This window comes from Tasmannia lanceolata, unplaced genomic scaffold, assembly GCF_043159265.1.
Source record: "Tasmannia lanceolata isolate RefF3 unplaced genomic scaffold, GAP_Taslan_0.1 ptg000025l, whole genome shotgun sequence".
NCBI classification, from domain to species: domain Eukaryota; kingdom Viridiplantae; phylum Streptophyta; class Magnoliopsida; order Canellales; family Winteraceae; genus Tasmannia; species Tasmannia lanceolata.
In genome coordinates, this window is record NW_027518702.1 from 13,049,553 (window position 1) to 13,071,279 (window position 21,727).

At 43.4% G+C, this 21,727-nt stretch overlaps 1 protein-coding gene across 5 annotated transcripts in view; it reads left to right on the top strand.

Moving 5' to 3' along the window:
- The first annotated feature begins 1,306 nt into the window (after positions 1-1,306).
- LOC143857703 (flowering locus K homology domain-like) overlaps positions 1,307-21,727 on the top strand; it is a 38,511-nt gene continuing 18,090 nt past the window's right edge. The window contains exons 1-2 of one of the 5 annotated variants that reach the window (XM_077368150.1): positions 1,307-1,388; positions 19,468-19,745. In XM_077368150.1, the coding sequence (XP_077224265.1) occupies positions 19,479-19,745 (267 nt within the window). In that variant the 5' untranslated portion in view covers positions 1,307-1,388; positions 19,468-19,478. Of the gene's footprint in view, positions 1,389-8,197; positions 8,368-16,242; positions 17,097-17,204; positions 17,523-19,467; positions 19,746-21,727 lie in introns of those variants that run through there. The other 4 variants (XM_077368148.1, XM_077368152.1, XM_077368149.1 and 1 more) reach the window with 4 other exon arrangements.

Here is a 21,727-nt window from a genome sequence, read left to right on the forward strand (position 1 = left end):
ATTTCATCACCATAAGATCATCTAGTTCTCTAGGATCTTGAGTTGACGGACGAAATCAAAGAAAATTTTTATTCTACGCAATTTCTAGCTTCGCTACGCGTAGCGATTTAGCCTATGGATGAAAACCCTTCCAATAGGAGGAACTTCACCCATTCCAAGGTGCTGGGGAGGAGAATCTTCACCTTCCCTACACCCTAAAGATTCCAAAGAAGCTTCCCCCAATCACAAGAGTTCTCTTCTTAGGTACACTATTGGCGGTCCTACTAAGCTCGAGATTCCATTTCCTTGGTAGGCCCACATTCACCCCTTCGGAGGATCTCAGACCACTTGAGGGAATGCAGCCACCCCACCCCCTTTACTTCATTTGGGTAATCTCTTTTCTTATCTTATTTATTTTTTGTTGATTACTTGCTTAAAACTAGTGAGCCTTGCCCATTTTGATTTAGGCATAGGAGTCTTAGGGTTAGGGCCCATATATTCCATGGGCCCCACATTTCTTGCCTAATAGGAAAATAATAATAATCCATATTTTGAGAGGAGAAGCTCTCGACTTTGGCCCATTTATGGCCTAATTTTATGACTCTCACCCCACTTTCACCATCACTTTCTTCTCTCACTCTCTCTCTCTCTCTCACTCTCTCTCTATCATTTCTTTTTTGAATGAAACAAGGGAGTGTCCCACAAAGAGGAAGTTCATTGCATGATTTTACTCCACAACCCCTAGCTCATATTTTGGGAGGAGGGAGCCTTGGAGTTAGCCAGTCCATGGTTCAATTTCATGGCCCTCGACATAATACCTTCCTCTATGTCTTATTTTTCATTTTTTCCTCAGAATAAAACAATGGAGTATTCACAAAGCCAAGCAATAAAGGAAGGAGGTTTGGGAGAGATATCCCATCTCCTAGTGACTGATTTTTAAGGGATTTATGCAATGGCTTGCATGGTGATCCCTTATTCTAAGAGTTATCCCCATCCTTAGTAGAGACCAACGTAAGTTGGATGGGTGGGTGCGTAACACCTTCCAAGTCTATAACCGGAATGCGGACCCAACTTTGGAAAGCAAGACGGTGCTTACTACAGAGTCATTATGGGTCATAGGCCTTAACCTAAATGGCGCCTCTATCTCACTTCCTTAAGGGTGTTCGGTTTGTCTGATCCCATAAGGAAGGTCCAAGACAAGTGAAATACTCCAAATGATTTTTTTAGGGTATTTTGGGAATTTTAAAAGTTTTAAAGGATGGATTAGTAAATCCACAGTATATCTAGGGTTTCCCCTATAAGTACATATTTAACCCAAGATTTACATCACTTTTCTCCAGAACAAACCCTAGAAGAAGAGAGAGCGGCGGTCGAAGAAGGAACCTAGCATTTGAGGTCTGATTTTTGAGGTAAGATTTTGAAGTTAATCCTCCTATTTAGTTTAGTGTTGATGGTCTTTCTTAGTAAGGAAAGTTCATTATTTGATTCTCGAAGAACGACTAGATTGTAATCATCAAATCATCAGTTTGATGTGGTTTGATAGCCTTGGTGGAATCCGTAGGGATCTATTCATTATAGGAATCCCTCGGAGAAAATTGTTTAGGCTAGTTTATTTGAGAACGAATTAATCATGGACCGAAAGTTGTTATTAGGGTGTGTTTTTCCTTGAAGAAGAATGGGCTTAAGGGAGAAAAACAACAAAAAGGAGGAGAAACGTGATCCGGAAGAAAATCCAGAATCTCAGGTATGGTCGACCGAGCCAAGGTTCGGTCGACTGAACCCCGCTGTCGGTCGACTGAACCTGACAGTTTTGTCGGGACACAGGTTTAGTTTCTGCGGGTAGTTTTATGGTACGACTTTTGCCCTCGTTAACCTAACCTAAAGAGGGATATAGATGTAGGGTGGTTTTATTCATTAATTTGGGGGATCTTGGTTAAGAAGACTTTCATTTACTATTTAAAGGTGAGTGGCTTGTTTCCTATAACGGTGTTTTCTACATTGCGTGTTATCATGTTACTACTCGTATACCATTCTCAATAGAAAATGTATCTTCCTAGAAACTTTCCTAACTTATACAACTTCTCTAAAAAGGTCCCTTTATATATCTCTTAGTTAAAACTAACACCAAAAATGAGGAACTCATCCATCGTCTTGGTCTCTCTCAATAGTATATAAAGGAATTGATTTCCCCCTTTTAATAGGAGTGCTTACCAAAAAGATAACGATTGAAGAGAGCATTAAGTCTTGCAGATTTACCTCCTATTAACATCACATGGAGAGGTATTTAGCAAACACTTAATTTAAAATGGAAACCCGTAGAAAACTAGTTCCTAAAACCTCTCTCTCTCTCTCTCTCTCTCTCCCTCCCAACTTCTCTAATCTCCAATTAGAATACAAAGATAGCAACCAAGGAGATCACGGTTTTTCACCTATATAGGAGGCTTTCTTTTATTTCATGCCACAATCCCAATCTCTGACTACTTTAGAAATCTTTGAGATCTCTCTCTCTCTCTCTCTCTCTCTCTCTCTCTATCATCTAAAACTTAAGAGACATCTCTCTTAATCACTAAAACTTAGGAAGCATATAGCCTTGGACGTCCACACATAAATAAAGGAAACTTGCTCTCATAGGAGTCCTACCTCAGTTCAAATTCCATTTTAATTATAACCAATAAATATTTGGCAACCATTAACTAAAATAAAAACCCCCTAAAATGATTTGGCTGCTAAAAAGGTCAGCGAAAATTGACTTCTTCTAGGAGAAATCTCTTAAAAAAGTCTCTTCTATGTAAGGCTTTTAATAGACTTTCCTTAATCTTAAGCGTATGGAGATGAGCTTAACAAAAAAAGAGAATTAATTTAAATCCCCAGAAGTAGGAAAATCCAACAATTAACTTCGGTTCCACCACCACCCTTATTTTTTTTCAGAATCCTTACTAGATTTCTTCTCTCTTTCCTTAGAAAGCATCCCTATAGTTTAGAAAACTTCTTAATTTATCTCTTTATTCCAAACGAATTAGTGGTTTTGGGAAATTAGGGAAGATGCCTATAAAATAGTAACTAATACTAAGATATCTCTAATCCCACAAAATTTGGTTAACACCTAAACTAGGAGAAAATGGTTTAATTCTTAAAATTTCTTATGGTCTCCACTCGTCTCCTAATGGCCAAAATTCTCTTTAATTTTTAGCCAATAAAAACTCAACTTGGCTGTATAATAATATCCAATTTAAATACTAATAATGATGATAATAATAATTGCCATGAGGACCTTAATACTCTTATGTTGAGGATGGTTTTTTGCGAAATATGCAACAAACTCTCTGCTGAGCTCCTCAAAGTAGGAAATAAAGCCTGGCTCGAGCCTTAAGTACCAGCTACAGGCAGACTTCTTTAGTGTGGAGGAGAAAGCTTTGCACATCACTCCATCAGAGATGCTGAGGAAGGTCAAGGATAGCAGAAAGGTGCAGAGATGATGCTCCAACGGGTTGGAGGTTCCATCATAGAAGTCGATCTATGGCATCTTAAAGGTCAATGGGATGGGTACGACCATTATTTTCAGAGTGAACAGTAGATCACCTTCGGCCTCCCACTCATCAAGTGGGCCTTTTTCTTTCTTCTCATTGATCTTCTTCCACATCTCTTGGATTTAGTGTTGAAGCTTCAAGGCAAGGGTCCATCATCCTTCGTGCTCAAAGACATGATTTATGGGATAATATCTCCATTGCTTAAAAAAAATGACAGATTACAAGTTATTTATATCAAATAAACCCACTTAACAACCAAGAAACCAAATATTATAAAACTCTTAAAGATAGAACCACTAACCAATATTCAAAGAGTCTAACTTATCTCATCCTATGTATGTAATATTTGACCTGCCTTGAAATCAACCTTGTCCGCAAGGTTGGAGATTTAGCGAATGGGTGGAAAATGAAATCTTCTTGTGCAGGTCTTTATGAAATTCTTCTCTCTCCCTTTCGTATTCTCTTCGTCTTGCAATTAGTCATCATTCCACATGTCATCATCAAGGGTTGAGATAGCTCCATTTTTCAAACCGAACTCATCATACCATTCATCAAAGATCCTTCACTGTGTTTTTTGGAACAATTGAGATGTTGATGCGTGGATGGTTGTAGACTTGTAGGCGAGGATCTTGATGACATTGGGCGGGTTGAGAGGAATGACATATTATCCAATGACAACCTTGTTGGACTCGACAACGCTGAAAATGATTGATGCATTTCTTTTCTGTGCTTTTATTTTGTTCTATTAGCTTTCTTTCTATCGTCTTCTTTTCTCCTCTTTTTCTGTTTCTACATCTCTTTTTCATTGTGCAAGACTTCTCAATGGTACTCTCACTGAACTCCTTGCTTTGCTTCTGCATACATGGAGGTTCCTATTGCTTTAAGTCGAATGCCGATGCCATTAGATCACAACTGGCATTTAGTGAAGCAAGATGCCTTTTGATCTCTTTCAATGTCTGCTCCCAACGATCAATTGTTTTCCTGCTTTGCTTCTACCAAGACCGCAAGATTGTGCTACTCTGATACCAAATGTTACGAACCCAAATCAGTTCGTAACGTGATTGATCTTCTTAGAGGGAAGATCAGCCTCTTGATCCAATTCGAGGGAAGGGTCCATCCTCCATGCTCAAAGACACAATTTCTGGGATAATATCTTCATTTCTTTCAAAATGGAAGAGTACAAGTTATTTAGATCAAATAAACCCACTTAACAACCAAGAGACCTGATCTTATAAAACACTTAAAGATAGAGTCAGTAACTGTTATCCAAAGATTCCTACTAATTCCAAAAAAACTAATACAAAAATCTAAATTATCCCATCTTAGGTACATAACACCAAGTTATCCTTGCATCTTGGTGGATGAAATCTACTTGAATTCCTTCCAAGAGGAACTTGGTAGACTTGCTCCGGGGCAACTAGATTGACTGGCCTATTGTCTATTCGCACCGCGGGTTGCTCCGTCTGTACGATTGTGTTATTAATGAAAATCCGTAGCATCCCAGCCAATTCTTCTACTTGCCGAATTGGTTGTTGAATTGTTCTAACGTAGGCCCATTAGGAGGTTGTGGAGCCGATGGTGGAGCTTCTCCAGTCGGAGGAAGCTATCAGAGGAAGCTAATTTCGCCTTGCTGGAGGGGCTGTCGTAGAGGTGGGATCCCAGCGAGCTTGATTGCTCCTAGTCATCATGCTAATCAGAAAGAGGGGTTCTACGACTTAAAAGTGGAAGGTCCCATGGACGGCTCCAATCTGTTACTGCCGAAATCCGCTCGTGGCCAGAAGAACTTTGAGCTATACTTCTATCCGTGCATGTCCTGTGCTCAGAAATCGGTATGACATGGAATCCAAATAGCAAAGGAGCATCGTAATGGTATTCGAGATATCTCAGATGTTAGATGCATACCTTTGAGTTTGGGGGTCTTGTGGGAGTCCTAAGTAGTTTAAAGCACTCGCTTGTTTTGGAATCTTTCCTTATTGGATGGCTTTCCTATGGAATCGGTTTTCGTGGTTATCCAGTCAATCTTCGAGTTTCCTTGTGGAACTCGGTTTCTATTTTTGTATCTGAGCTTTGAGGAAGTTGCCTTGTGGGGTTTCAATTCTCTCCTAGTAGGTCACTAATTAGTATATATGTGGGTCTATTATCTTTTACTCATTGTACCCTCTATGCGGGTCAGTCTTACGAGTATATATTGCACTGCTATATATATGAGTCCCATTAGGCTCTCCACTGTAGCTTAGCTAATAGAGATTAGAGCCCTCTCTATGTAGCCACCATTGGCCAAAAACTTACGAGTTACATGTGAGATTAGGAAACCTTAGTTTGGAGTACATAACAATTAGTTTGGAGTACATAACAATTGATATCGAGATTTACTTTAGGGAAGTGATAAATCCGCCCCCTTTTGATATCGGATTTATCACTTCTCTTACTTTAAACGAATGGAAAAAAAAAAACTGTAGTCTCTTTCTCTAATATTTTTAAGCTCCAATCATCCACATTTATTCTTATCATCCATCTTTATTTTTTCCAGTTGCAATATTTTTTGGTGATACATACCCATTCAAGAAAGTCTAAGATAGAAAAATCATGATATTTTTTTTATACAATTAATTGGTGGTATCATATAAAATAAAAGATGATATTCTTTAGGGGTGCAAGTTTGGCCCTGTCAGCCATAACCCGCCCTGAGCCCGAACAGGGTTAGGGCTGGATTTTCTAGACTTGGCAAACGGGTGGGTCGGGCCGGGTCAACCCGTGGGTGATGCGGGTGCGGGTCACATGGGTCGGGTCAGGAGATGACCCGCATTTTTGCGGGTCAGAATTTAGGTGACCCGCGCGGCCCGCGGGTGGGCCGGGTCAACCTGCGGGTCACCCGCAAATTCAAACAGTTGTTTATTTTGAAGAGAATTTATATGATGGGTGGCCGTGAAAACACGTGAAGTCTAAAAAAGTAGGTACGACCCACTTTTTTTTATGATCCAAACCGTTCATCTGTTTGGGCACAACGTAAATAGGTTGTACCCCAAAAATCATTTCCATAGGATGATCCTAGCCCTCCGATTTGAACTGATCTGAATATGAAGATTTCCAAAAATCATTTATGGAATCTTCTACAGATCGGAGGGTTAGGATCATCCTATGGAAATGATTTTTTGGATCATCAAAAAAAGTGCGCAGTACCTAGTTTTTTTGGACTTCACGTGTTTTCACGGCCACCCATCATATAAATTCTCTATTTTGAAAAATGTTATCACTGAATTTTGATGACGGGGGTATGGCCGGCACCGTGGGATGATCCAAACCGTCCATTAGATGGCCCACAGCCTAAATAGGTTGTGCCCCAAAAATCATTTCAATAGGTTGATCCTAACCCTCCGATCTATAGAGGGTTAGGATCAAAGTGATCAACCCTCTAACATTCAAATCGGAGGGTTGGGATCAACCTATGGTGCTAGCCACAACCTATTTATATACTATGGTGCCAGCCATAACCGGCATCAAACCCTTAAAAAATAGATTAGCATGACAAAATCACCATCGTTTGTATTAGAAAAAAAAAGCCATCTAACTAGATTAGCATAACAAAATCACTACCATTAAAAATGCCAAGTGACCTGCGGGTGCTCGCGGGTTGACCCGACCTGACCCATGTTTTTGCGGGTTGGGTCACCCGCGGGTTAGTTTTGACGAGTAACTAAAACTCAGACCCGTGCCCGCAAATTTGCGGGTGGGTCGGGTCGACCCGCGGGCACGGGTCGCGTTTGCCAGGTCTAAGATTTTCCAACCCTGAGGACGGGTCAGGGTTCATTTTCTTAGACCCTGACTCAGGTTGGGTCGGGTAATGCCCCAGGTACCCTGACCCGGCCCGTCCCTAAGTTTTCTATTATAGAATGGAACCATCTGTGCATGTTGCTTTTGCTAATGTTTTCTATTATCTTGGATTGATGTTTCTTTAGATTATTATTATTAATTGTCTCTGCTGCCCGTCATGTTGTTGAATATTTTCTTATTTTGTTCCGTTTCTCTGTTTATTGATCATTTTGTTCTATATGATATGTGGTTGCTTTATTTTTGGCACTCTTAACAAGTATTTGCACCAGGGTCAATCAGGGCCGGCCTGGCCCTGCCCAATCAGGGCGGGCCAGGGCCGCACTGAGCCCTGTAGGGCGGGCAATGGGTTGAGGTTTTTCGGCCCTGACTTAGAGTCATGGGATCCAGGGTTGGACTAGGGTTTTGAAAAACCCGACCCAACCTGACCCTGTTGCAGCCCTAATATTCTTCATACAAAAACACCACAGCGGACTGTAATCCCTTTATATGCATTTTGCTATTGCCGTACAGTATTGATTGGAGAGATTTCATATATTATGTAGGGAATTGCTAGCGTCCATCGCAAAAGGCATTTCACTACTGGTCTGTCGCATGTCACACCACCCACCTCGTGAATGGAGCACGAGGTGGGTGGTCTCGCATGCGACAGACCAGCTACGAAATGAATTTTGCGATGGACGCTAGCAAATTCCTATTATGTATATTCAAGTAATTTTTGAAACTATTTATAAGAGGAGTTCTAAAAAGGAAGGGCGCCCTTGCTAACCTTTTTTAGCAAGGGCGCCCTTCATTTTAGAACTTTTCATCTTTTTTATAAACATAAAGTCAAGTGCATACATTGCACCCGTTTTAGTGTATATGTGAAAGGCATAAAATGTCTAGATGGTGTTGATATAACACGAGTTGCCCATGATTGTATTCCTATTAAATTCCTCCACCTAGTTATTATTAGTATATTACTACCCTTCCTTGGATTTGCACCGATAATAGTAGAAGAGTCATCACCAAAGTGCCTACCTACTTCGAATTTGTAAGTTAATGCCCCCCCACCAATTTTCTCTTTTACTTTCTATTATCTTCGTGCAATGCATCTCTTTATTTATTTTTTTCTCTAGTATTGCCGTTCTCTTTATATGCTTTTGATTGTTACTGTGAGCTCTGTTAGTAGAAAAATCGCCTTCTGAACTTCTTGGGTTCAAGTCATTTCCTCAAATTCTGCACCTGTTTTTTTTTTTTTTTTCCTTAATTATATTTTCTTTACTTTACTTGATTTGTACTGGAATCTTTCTCCAACATCTTTGAATATCCTTATACAAGGATTTTTAGGCCATGTTTGGCAACCATGAATTTTTTATTTTTATTTTTTATCATGGAATATTAGTTTACTCAATGGCCAGTGAGAACTTGAGTGAGGAGAAGGTGAGATAAGGATGAAAATCAGGGGAAAAAAAAAAAACTCTACTCAAAACATGACCTTAATGTTTTTGTCATCTAAGGGTTTTAGTAAAAGCATCAGTGCTTACTTCTTCTTTATTTAGGATCTTAGGTAACTGGGTTTAGATTTATGACTTTTTTGGTAGCTGGGTTTGAATTATTTATTTATTGGGATGGACCTGGTTTTGGGTTTTAGCAGTACTTCTTCTCTATCGATTTTTGTTTTTGGTATTATCTTACCAAAAGTGTTCTCATGTGCAATGCAATTGTCTTAATTTTGACGTCCCGACACCATTTTGCTCTTCTTGGTAGCAACCAACAAGTTTGTTTATCCACATTAGATATTGTTTGAAACTTAGAATCACTTAAGTTCTGTGATCTTGGATTTTTTACATGTTTATAACCATTCGCTTGTTTCATTGACATGTATATCACTTAGTTTTCTGCTTTTAGAAACCCTCTTATTATTTAGATTTGGCTTTCCTTTCATTGTATTTTGTTTAATCCTTCTATTTACCTTTTCACTTGAATGTTTAGTTTAGTTTAGATTGAATTGTTGAATTGTGGATTCTTTGGCTACTTTGCACTGACAAATTCATCTAGATATCTATTTATTTGTTACTAAATTGTGGTGTATTTTGTGAATCCAAATGCTTGCTTGTGTAATACATGTGAAGTCAAACAATGTTTTCGTTTTTTTTTTCATTAAAGGTTACTGTTAGACCAAAAATCGGTAACAGGTACAGCAGTGGCGTAAGAACTGAGAGCGAGTGACGAGGGAGGTTGAGTATGAGTCCTGTGGTGAGTGCTTAGTCCTGCACAAGGCAAACGAGGTCAGAAGACCAGACCGGATTTTACTCCGGACAGGTCCTTCGACACTCAAGTCAGTATGAGCAAGAGTGAAGGGAAATGTCAGAGTTTTTAGGGAGAAGAGGGTTTTTAGCATTACCCATTAGTCTGAGCTTTAGTCCCCTATTTATAGGGAAGATCTGTTGAGGTGTCCTGGACAGGTGTCCAGGACAGGTGGTGGTCTGTGAGAGGCTGGATCTCACCTACTCTGAACAGGTGGCAGCCTGTGAGAGGCTGGGTCTCACCTACTCTGGGACAGGTGGCAGCCTGTGAGAGGCTGGGTCTCACCTACTCTGGGACAGGTGGCAGCCTGTGAGAGGCTGGGTCTCACCTACCCTGGGACAGGTGGCAGCCTGTGAGAGGCTGGTGTTTTCACACCCCATCAGTTGCCCCCCAGTTTTCCAAGTCATTGAAGGACTTGGGAAAGTGTGATCACTCGTTTTTCTGGATGGGGAGACGTTGTTCGGGGGTGAATCGAAGAATTTAGCACGGAGTCCGGAGTTCGCAGTCCGGATTTCGCAGTCCGGAGTTCGGAGTTCGCAGTCCGGAGTACGGCTTCAACCGGACTGGGTTCTGATGCTTTACAGAATGCTCAATATCCGGAGTCCGGAGTTCGGAGTTCGGAGTTCGGAGTCCGGAGTTCGCAGTTCGGAGTCCGGAGTTCGCAGTCCGGATTTCGGAGTCCGGAGTTCGCAGTCCGGATTTCGGAGTTCGCAGTCCGCAGTCCGGAGTTCGCAGTTCGGAGTACGGCTTCAACCGGACTGGGTTCTGATGCTTTACAGAATGCTCAATATCCGGAGTCCGGAGTTCGGAGTTCGGAGTTCGGAGTCCGGAGTCCGGAGTTCGCAGTTCGGAGTCCGGAGTTCGCAGTCCGGATTTCGGAGTTCTCAGTCCGCAGTCCGGAGTTCGCAGTCCGGAGTACGGCTTCAACCGGACTGGGTTCTGATGCTTTACAGAATGCTCAATATCCGGAGTCCGGAGTTCGGAGTTCGGAGTCCGGAGTTCGCAGTCCGGATTTCGGAGTTCGCAGTCCGCAGTCCGGAGTTCGCAGTCCGGAGTACGGCTTCAACCGGACTGGGTTCTGATGCTTTACAGAATGCTCAATATCCGGAGTCCGGAGTTCGGAGTTCGCAGTCCGGAGTTCGCAGTCCGAATTTCGGAGTTCGCAGTCCGGAGTTCGGAGTCCGGAGTACGGCTTCAACCGGACTGGGTTCTGATGCTTTACAGAATGCGCCATATCCAGTCCGGAGTTCGGCTGGAAGTGGAGTCCGGTTCGGACCGGACTGCTTTTTGTCGTTTTGTAGAACGCGTCATATCCAGTCCGGAGTACGGAGCTCCAGTTCGGAGTTCCAGTTCGGCTGGAAGTGGAGTCCGGTTCGGACCGGGCTGCTTTTTGTCGTTTTGTAGAACGCGTCATATCCGGTCCGGAGTACGGAGCTCCAGTTCGGAGTTCCAGTTCGGCTGGAAGTGGAGTCCGGCTGGAAGTGGAGTCTGGTTCGGCTGGAAGTGGAGTCCGGTTCGGACCGGACTGCTTTTTGTCGTTTTGTAGAACGCGTCATATCCAGTCCGGAGTACGGAGCTCCAGTTCGGAGTTCCAGTTCGGCTGGAAGTGGAGTCCGGCTGGAAGTGGAGTCCGGTTCGGACCGGACTGCTTTTTGTCGTTTTGTAGAACGCGTCATATTCAGTCCGGAGTACGGAGCTCCAGTTCGGCTTGAGATGAGCTGGAGTTTTGTAGAACGCGTCATATCCAGTCCGGAGTACGGAGCTCCAGTTCGGAGTTCCAGTTCGGCTGGAAGTGGAGTCCGGCTCGGACCGGACTGCTTTTTGTCGTTTTGTAGAACGCGTCATATCCAGTCCGGAGTACGGAGCTCCAGTCCGGAGTACGGAGCTCCAGTTCGGCTTGAGATGAGCTGGATTTTGTCCTGTAGCGCTTTGCGCCATATCCAGTTCGGCTTGAGATGAACTGGATTTTATCCTGTAGCGCTTTGCGCCATATCCAGTTCGGCTTGAGATGAACTGGATTTTGTCCTGTAGCGCTTTGCGCCATATCCAGTTCGGCTTGAGAAGAACTGAATTTTGTCTTGTAGCGCTTTGCGCTATATCCAGTTCGGATTTTGATGAACTGAATTTTGTCTTGTAGCGCTTTGCGCTATATCCAGTTCGGATTTTGATGAACTGAATATAGCGCAATCAGCTAAAAGACGAAATTGAATTTTGTCTTGTAGCGAATCTCACCGAGTCCTGGTCGGCCTGAAATGAACTGGATTTTGTCCTGTAGCGCTTTGCGTCATATCTAGTTCGGCTTGAGATGAACTGGATTTTGTCCTGTAGCGCTTTGCGCCATATCCAGTTCGGAGTACGGAGCTCCAGTCCGGAGTATGGAGCTCCAGTTCGGCTTGAGATGAGCTGGATTTTGCTGCGCTATATCCTGTCCGGCTTGGGCCGGTCTTATTTTTGTCGCGCGATATCCTGTCCGGCTTGGGCCGGTCTTATTTTTGTCGCGCGATATCCTGTCCGGCTTGGGGAACGGATGAACCTTCTTCAGGTTGAGTTTTACCCACGCGTTATATCAGTCTGGCCGGAGATGACCAAGTTTATTGAACTTGGGTTTTTGCAAGGGTTTGGTTTTCTGCCCGGGCCCGTTTCTGACTAGAAGTGCGCTTCCGATCTTTGTGGAGGCGAGCCGTGGCGAACCAAGTAGCGAGTACCCAGTTTTAGCGAACTGGATTTCCAGATATAAATACCCAAGTTTTGTGAACTGGGTTTCCAGATATAAATACCCAAGTTTAAGAACTGGGTTTCCAGATATAAATACCCAAGTTTAAGAACTGGGTTTCCAGATATAAATACCCAAGTTTTGTGAACTGGGTTTCCAGTGAGTACCCAAGTTTTGTGAACTGGGTTTCCAGTGCGTACCCAAGTTTAAGAACCGGGTTTCCAGTGAGTACCCAAGTTTTGTGAACTGGGTTTCCAGTGCGTACCCAAGTTTAAGAACCGGGTTTCCAGTGCGTACCCAAGTTTAAGAACCGGGTTTCCAGTGAGTACCCAAGTTTTGTGAACTGGGTTTCTAGTGAGTACCCAAGTTTAAGAACCGGGTTTCCAGTGAGTACCCAAGTTTTGTGAACTGGGTTTCCAGTGCGTACCCAAGTTTAAGAACCGGGTTTCCAGTGCGTACCCAAGTTTAAGAACCGGGTTTCCAGTGAGTACCCAAGTTTTGTGAACTGGGTTTCTAGTGAGTACCCAAGTTTTGTGAACTGGGTTTCCAGAGAGTACCCAAATTTTGTGAACTGGGTTTCCAGATATAAGAGTGAAACTGAGCCTGCAAAAAGATTATATTATTTATATTAACATAAATTTAATTTACGAAATTACCTTTTACGCCGGACAGTTTGACTACTGATAGTATTTTGCGGAGGTCTTCGGCGGATTCAGTCACCCTGAGTTCGTCCCTTACATCGAGTAGTTCGATTGGCAGTGATTCCACTGCATTTTTGCTTTTGAGTGCCATTGCATAGCACTCCCTGGACTGAGGTTGATCTCCTCGAACTTCGCCCACGCCATTAGGCGTTATGAACTTCATTTTTTGGTGATAAGCCAAGGCGACTGCTCGGATCAGATTCTGTCCAGGCCGTCCTAAGATGGCATTGTAGACCGAGGTGGCCCTTACTACCAGAAAGTTGACCATGGCGAATGCTTGACAAGGCGGGTCTCCGACGAGGACAGAGAGCTCAATCTGCCCCACTACTTTCACGACCTCTCCCGAGAAGCTAAATAAATCTGAGTTCGCCGGCTTCAGACGGTCGTCGCCTATCATCATTTTCTCAAAGGCGTGGTAGTAAAGAATGTCCGCCGAGCTCCCATTGTCTACGAGAATTTTCTTTACTTCCCAGTTGGCGACGAGCATGGTTAGAACCAGTGCATCGTCATGAGGCAGTATGAGGTTGTCTAGGTCTGCATCTGAGAAGGAGATCTCATTCTCTGTTCTTGTCTTCTTGCTGGTTGTGTGCACGGCATTAACTCGCCGTGCATATGCTTTGCGAGCGGTAGAGGAGGTGCCCCCAGCGGCAGGCCCACCCATGATAGTACTGATGACCCCTCTTGGCTGAGATCGGGGTGCCTCAGGCTGCGCATTGGCGGGCTGAGGAGTCTTGTCCCGAGCAGAGGGCTGCTGTGATCTCCGAGGGCTGCGGCCCTGTGGGCTCTTTCCTCTGCGCTCTTGGTTGCGGCTGTCAGTTCGGATATACTTTTTCAAATAACCCCGGCTGATGAGCTGCTCAATTTCCTCCTTGAGCTGCCAACAATCGTCTGTGTCGTGGCCGTGGTCTTTGTGGAATCGACAGTACTTCGAAGGATCTCTCCTGTTTCCTTTGGAGATCATTCTTGGTGGCCATTTCACGAACTCCTCTTCGCTGATGGCGGCCAATATGTGCTTCCTGGAGGTGTTAAGTGGTGTGAAGTTCTCTTCTCTTCTTTGAGGAGGTGGAGACTTCTCTCTCCTGGGAGGTTTATCCTCCCTGCGCTGCTTGGGGGGATTTTTCTCTTCAGAGGTTATCCTCTGATTTGAATTAAGTGCTGCCAGTGTCTCTTCCACCGTGATGTACTCCTCTGCCCCGGTCATAAGATCTGCCAGTGAGTGCGGATTTTGTCGAGCTACAGCCCGGCGGAAATCATTAGACCTGGCCCCCGCGAGGAGCGCATTCATAGCTGCTGAGGGATCAAGATTTGGCACTTGAAGTGCCTCCCTGTTGAATCGGCGGACGAACACCTTGAGAGGTTCATTATCCTCCTGCCGCAGAGCCATCAGGGATGCTGTTGTTTTCCTCGGCCTGCGGCTACTCATGAAGTGACGGACCAGATCCTCTCCAAAATCATCGAAGTTGTTGATGGAGTTTGGTTTGATCCTGGAGTACCAGTCTCTCGCCGCGCCAGTGAGCGTCGTTGGGAAGGCTCTGCAAATGAAGCCGTCAGAGGCGCCGTGGAGGAGCATCATTGTTCTGAACGTCTCCAAGTGGTCCACGGGATCAGTAGTGCCGTCGTACTGAGGGACGGCGGGCATTTTAAATCCTCTGGGTGCTGGGGCACCTAGAACATCATCAGTGAACGACGTTTTACTTGAGAACGCCCTGGAGGCAGGCCGGCTCTAGTCCTTCGCCAGTTCCTCTATTCTATGGTCCATGTCCTCCATTCTCTGTAGTAATGGATCCGTTCTGTGGTCCAAGGACCTGATTCTTCCCACAGATTGGCTTGCCGCGGAGCCGGACTGACTCTCCGGACTCCTACGACGAGGTCGAGGTTTTGCTGGTGGCGCACGATCTTCATGAGCTCGGCGCCTCTGTGCGAAGCGAGACCGTGACCTTTCAAGGTGATGAGGCTCTGTTTGGGCATGCCTCGTTGTGGGGTGATGAACTTGTTTGGTGGAGTGGTGAGTTCGGACCTCACCATGGCGTGATGACTCTCCTCTGTGGACATCTGGCCTTTCCTGGCCAAATCGTAGAGCTTCTGGAGGAGGTTGGGGAGGCGCCTGCAGTAGCTGCTGGTACTGCCCGACGAGGGCTGTCATCTGCTGGAATAGAGCTTGAACTTGCTCCGGGGTGGGCAGAGGGTTAAGATGTTCTGAGCGAGCAGGGCTCTGCTCGGCTGTAGCAGAAGCTGCTACTACCAACGAGGCAATTCGCTCACTCCGGGTTCTGCGAGGCAGCGCGGTTTGGGTAGTCCGCGCCCGTGCAGTAGGCATCCGCGTACTCTTGCGTCCTGCCATTTTTGTGAGATGTTTGAGAACAGCTTTTAGTTCTAGGGTCCCACGGATGGCGCCAATCTGTTAGACCAAAAATCGGTAACAGGTACAGCAGTGGCGTAAGAACTGAGAGCGAGTGACGAGGGAGGTTGAGTATGAGTCCTGTGGTGAGTGCTTAGTCCTGCACAAGGCAAACGAGGTCAGAAGACCAGACCGGATTTTACTCCGGACAGGTCCTTCGACACTCAAGTCAGTATGAGCAAGAGTGAAGGGAAATGTCAGAGTTTTTAGGGAGAAGAGGGTTTTTAGCATTACCCATTAGTCTGAGCTTTAGTCCCCTATTTATAGGGAAGATCTGTTGAGGTGTCCTGGACAGGTGTCCAGGACAGGTGGTGGTCTGTGAGAGGCTGGATCTCACCTACTCTGAACAGGTGGCAGCCTGTGAGAGGCTGGGTCTCACCTACTCTGGGACAGGTGGCAGCCTGTGAGAGGCTGGGTCTCACCTACTCTGGGACAGGTGGCAGCCTGTGAGAGGCTGGGTCTCACCTACCCTGGGACAGGTGGCAGCCTGTGAGAGGCTGGTGTTTTCACACCCCATCAGTTACTAAACTTCAAAGGAAACAAGAGGATTACAAATGCGCTTATTGGTGCAAAGATGACCCCCATATATAAAGAGTCCCTAAGAGCTCCCAATTTGGCTAGATGATCAGCCGAGTTGTCAGTGCTTCTAGGGATGAGAGAAAAAGAGAAAGTTCTATTTTTACATAACTCTCTGATCTTGTCTATGAATCGACCTAGCTTCCACGAGCTGTCTTCCTTGTCGGAAACCCAGGATAAAGCGTTGGCTGAGTCTGCTTCAATCACAAGCTTGCCCCCCCCCCCCCCCCCCCCCTATGAATGGCTCGAATCTCCATTTATGAGGCATCAAAGGAGCCAATAGGGCCGGCAATGGAAAAGATGATGCCGCCCCTGAAGTCTCGAAAAATGCCTCCAATGCCTGCCTAGCCGGGATTTTAATGAGAGCAACCGTCGTCGACGTTGAGTTTGAGTGCGCCGTCCAAGGGGGGGTTGAAGAAGCAATCACTTTGGGTTTCAGTGTAATGCTTTTCAAGAGTGTCTCCAACCTCTCATGATGCTGTCCTTTGAAGGATTCGTGTTGCAAGGCCTACGGCATTATCAAGAATTTGATTTTTCAAGCCAATCACCTTGAGGAAGAAACTCTATTGTCAAAGATCCGTGTGTAATCCCCCTAACACATCCATATGGGCAAGATGCCAGAGTCAAACCCATGGAACCGAAGCCTCTAATCTTCCAACTCAAATTGTGGTCTCTGATCGAATTGGGAAGCAACCATGTGATTCCGATCCACTAAAAATTCTGATCGCAAATGAAAGATGCAACTCCGCAGTGGATGAAGAGATGACTGAGGGATTCTTCCTTCTCTTTGCAAATGCTGCATCTATTTGCCAACTAAACATTGCATCTTTGAAGTTTGTCCAAAGTGTCGATTTTGTTCTGCACTGCATCCACACAATTCTTGGAATTTTGGAGGAGTAAACGAGTTCCAAACCTTTTGCTAAGGGAAAGATGAAGCAGAAGGATGGTCGAGGAAGCAAACAAAAGATTTGATAGTGAAGCGACCTCTTGAATTAGGGGATTATATTCTTTGATCGGGTCGAGCCTGGGATAGAAATATGTCCTTCAAGATGCGCTAAGAGATTGGTAAACCAAACAATTTTAAGGTCTATAAGGTTTCTATGGAACTGAAAATCCCAAACTACTCTCTCCCAGCCATTGGTAACAATTAGTGACTTTTGCTTCTTTTATATTTTGCAATTCTAAAGAGACTCGGTAGGCATGAGATAAGGGGACGAGGTTGAACCATCTGTTTGTCCGAAATACCCACTCTCTTCCTGTTACCCATCCTAAATCTAATCATTTGGGATGGACTAACAAGTAACGGACTAATGGACCTCCACTCACCCGAGCCTCGTCCTCTACCAAGATTGCTCACCTCCCATCTATCCCTTGACTTCCTGTATTTGCTTTCTATGATTTTTTTCCCCACAAGGCCTCATTCTCTTCTCCAAAGCTCCGTAACCACTTCCCTAATAGAGTTTTGTCTCTTCTAACCAGATTTCCCAATCCTAAGACGCCTTCTTTCTTTGGTAAGGAAACTTGATCCCATTTAACCAAATGTTTTAGTTTTTTCTTTCCTCTTTGCCTTCCCACAGAAAGTCTTTTTGGACCTTCTCAATTTGCTTTGCCACTTGAACTGGAATTTGAAGGTCGCCATAAAGTAATCCGGAAGGTTGGAGAGGGTTGCTTTGATAAAAGTGATGCCCTCTTGAAGGAAAGATGGGATTTTTTTCCACCCAACCAATGTCTTCTCCATTTTCTTCACTTTCAGATTCTATAAGGAGGTCGAGGGGGTGCCCAAACCTAGCGGCTAACCCCGATAAGTGATTGGTAGAGTCGAAGTTGAGCAACCCAAAACACCTGCCAAACTCTGAAGGAGGGAGTGAGCAATCGTTCCTTTGAGAGGTTGGTAGGGATGTTCATTGGAGATCAAAGCATAGAAAATTGTTCAATCGACTAAACACGAGGTCAATCGGTTCTTGGGGTAGACCTCAGGGACGTGGATGCAAATCCTCTCCACATCACATCTGCAGCCTGCCCTACTTGATCGATCGAGGGAAACCACTTTCATTTTTTTTGAATGGCTAGATATCATTAAAGAAGAAGAAGAATATACAAAGCCGACCGAGAAGGACGACTAGAAACAATCGAAAGAAAAGAAGATACAAAAGAAAAGAAAAAAAAGAAACAAAATCTTCATGGTGGGAGATAGTCAAATAACTCGAGCTCTTGCTTTCCTACTCCTTCCCTAGCAAGGCTATCTGCCTCCTCATTTGCAGATCTTTTTACGTGCTGGAAGATTACAGTCGCCCCTCCAATACAATCCTTGATCTCATCCATCCAACTCCCAAATCTCCAAGGGACCGACTTGTTTCCCTTTAGCCATTCGATTACGTTAAGAGAGTCTCCATCCACTATTAGCTTAGCCAAGTCAATAGACTCCGCTAACCTAATGCCCTGCAAAGCCGCCCTGATTTCCGCCTCATTAGAATCCGCAAAACCAATAGGGCTCGTAAAGGCCCACAACGTGACTCCCGCCTCGTCTCTAATGAGACCGCCAACCCCAAAAAGTCCAGGGCTACTGGAAATAGATTCGTCAAAGTAAGTTTTGAGAATGCCAGGGGGAGGGGCCCATTGAGAGCTACCTTGCTTCACACGATCACTACCACATAGGCTCACTTTTCAACAGTTTTTGTCTTATTGATTTAATTCATCTGAGGTGGCTGCTCTCTCTTGCAACAGACGGCCCGCGAAAAGCCTTCTGCGTTGGTCTTTAGTAACTTTGCACTTTATGTAACTCATTTATGAGATCAAAACTTCCACTAACCTGCTAAAAAAGTGCTCCATATGTTGACAACAGGCAAATTGTTATGGAAAATATTAGCAATTTTAATCTTTCAAAAAAAATAAAATGTAAGCAATTTTGAATTGGACATGTTAAATGTTGAAGCATTGAAATTGATAGTAAAAGCCACCTATATTTGGTGGGAGATCCTCTGGATTTACAGTTGTTCATGCAAGCCGTGTTATGTTGATAGAATGCGGTCATGGTCAGCTTCAGCTTCTTGTCTTATATTTGACATGGATAAGTTTAGTATATGATTTTGTTTGATTATATTAAGATTAATAATTAATTTTTGAAGTGATATCAAATCCACATGCTGTCAGTTTTGTTGCATTGTTTTCTTTACAAAATGATGTGATGGATTTTTTTTATTCATTTAGGTTCCTATTTTGGTTTACTCCTCACATAACTTTGTGGATTGGCTGGGTGCTGGATAATATTAGGCTTTTCTAATGATTCTCGACATATTTGTTGTTGACTACGTGATTGATTTGCATCTATCTTTTTTTTCCTGAATGGTAACAAGATTACATTAAAAAGCAAGGGGAGACCGAGAAGGTCCACCCAACAATTACAAGAAACTGATTTGCATCTATCTTATTTATTCATTTTTTTTTCCGTTTTTTCAGTGTGACACCTTATGGCGGCTGCTGAGGAAAATTTTGGGGAACATGAAATGACTGGAATGTCTGGGAAAAAACGAGGACTTGATGATGATTTGGGAGATGAAGAGGGAGAAAAGAAGTGGCCTGGATGGCCTGGAGAGAATGTCTTCCGGATATTGATTCCTTCTCAAAAGGTTGGTGGCATTATTGGCCGCAAAGGGGAGTTCATTAAAAGAATGTGTGAAGAGTCGAGAGCTCGAATTAAGATTCTTGATAGTCCTCTAGGCGTACCAGAAAGAGTTGTAAGTTGTTTTTGATAAACCTACTTGTTCAAACCTTCCTTATTGATCTTTTTCTAGATTGATCAACTTCTATTTATCAATTCTCAGTTTTATTTCTTTACTAACTTCTAATCCCTTTACAAGTAGTTATCATTTTTCTAGTTTTTTCTAAGGGTGGTTGTGGTTACAACTTACAAGTAGAAATATCCGTGCTTTGCATTCTGGTTACAACTTACAAGTACAAATATATGTGCTTTGCGTTTCCGTTAGTAAGGTTAGGATGAGAAAGGTTGTTTCATGAGTCATGATAGTAGTTTCTTTGTGATTGACATGAAAAATAGGCTTCTCTATTCCTTACTACTGCGAAGAATTGACATAATTCTGTTGTATCAAATATTTATTTGTAATTGGTTTCGATTTATTGTCCAATGCTGGGAGCACCACTATGTTTAACAGGATACATGCCACCATTTAATCCATGAATTCTGTATTTAATTTTCCCATTCTTTTCTTTTCTTTCTTTTTGTTTCCTTTTTTTTTTGTCATTGCTTTGCTACACTCATCTTATCCAAAGGTTCTAGACTGAGTAGGACTAAGACAGAGTATATGGAGTACAACTTTAGTAATGTAAGGAGGTAGGGCAAGGATGTAGTAAATATGACTGGACAGGAGGTACCTAAGAAGGATGTCTTTCGCTATCTTGGTTCAATCCTACATAAGGAAGGACAGATTGAAGAGGATGTTAACCACATAATAAGAGCTGGTTGGTTGAAGTGGAAGCATGCTTCAAGAGTTTTGTGCGACCGTAAAATACCTACCAAGTTGAAGGGAAAGTTTTATAAGACAACTGTGAGGCCAGTGATGCTGTACGGCTCAGAATGTTGGGTGTGCATAAGATGAGTGTAGCGGAGATGCGAATGCTTAGATGGATGTGCGGTCACACAAGGTTAGATAAAATTAAAAATGAAGACATCTGTTAAAAGGTGGGTGTGACACCAATTGAGGAGAAGATGAGAGAGCACCACTTAAGATGGTTTGGGCATATCCAACGTAGGCCTTTGGATGCTCCTGTGAGAAGAAGTGACTCGTGCCAAGTTGATGGAGTAAAAAGACGAAGGGGCAGACCGAAAACAACTTGGGTAGAAACAGTGAGGAAAGACTTGAGGGCTAGGAACATAACAGAGAACATGACCTTGGATAGGAGAGAATGGAAGAAATGATCCATGTAGACGAATCCAACTAGTGTCAGGATTAAACTTAGTCAATTTGAGCCTGGCAGACTCTTTCACCTTCTTCATGAAAATCTTCTAAAGGATTCATCAGCGGACCCAAACTATTTTGGGACAAAGGCTTAGTTGAGTTGAGTTGTCATTGCTTTGCTTGTACCCCTTCTACGTACTTCACGGTTTGTCACGCACCCTGGTCTAGTGGATAACTGATGCGGAATGCTCCTTTGGGGAAGGTCTCACATAAAAACGACATTTATCAGGAATCCTTAGATAAAATAACAATCATGGTATTAAATATCAGCTGAACATGTCAGTTTCGGACTACATGTTTACATTTCCATGGCCAGTGAAACGATATTCAGAAAAATGAAACCGTTACAAAATTTCGGTCATGTCAGTGATGTTTGTGTCATGTTGAATGAGACATTACAAATGTACTATATAAATGTTTGAATTTCGATTGACATGCTGAAATATCAACCGAAGTCTTTCGACATTTTTTTAGTTCACTTGTTTCTTCAATTAATGTCTATGGATTGGTACATAAAATTTTAGTTTTTTTCTGGATTTACAGTTTTAAAATTTATCAAAAACTTTTTTTTTTGAAAAAAATTGTCATATATTCATCATAGGTTCTTTTTTTGGTACCTTAGTTATTCTTGCATGATCTACCGATTGACAGAATTGTTTTTTTTTTTTTTTCATTTAAAAATTATTTGTTTTATTTAATTTTGCTGAAAAGCCTTAAAAGAAACGGAAAACCTTTATTTTCGA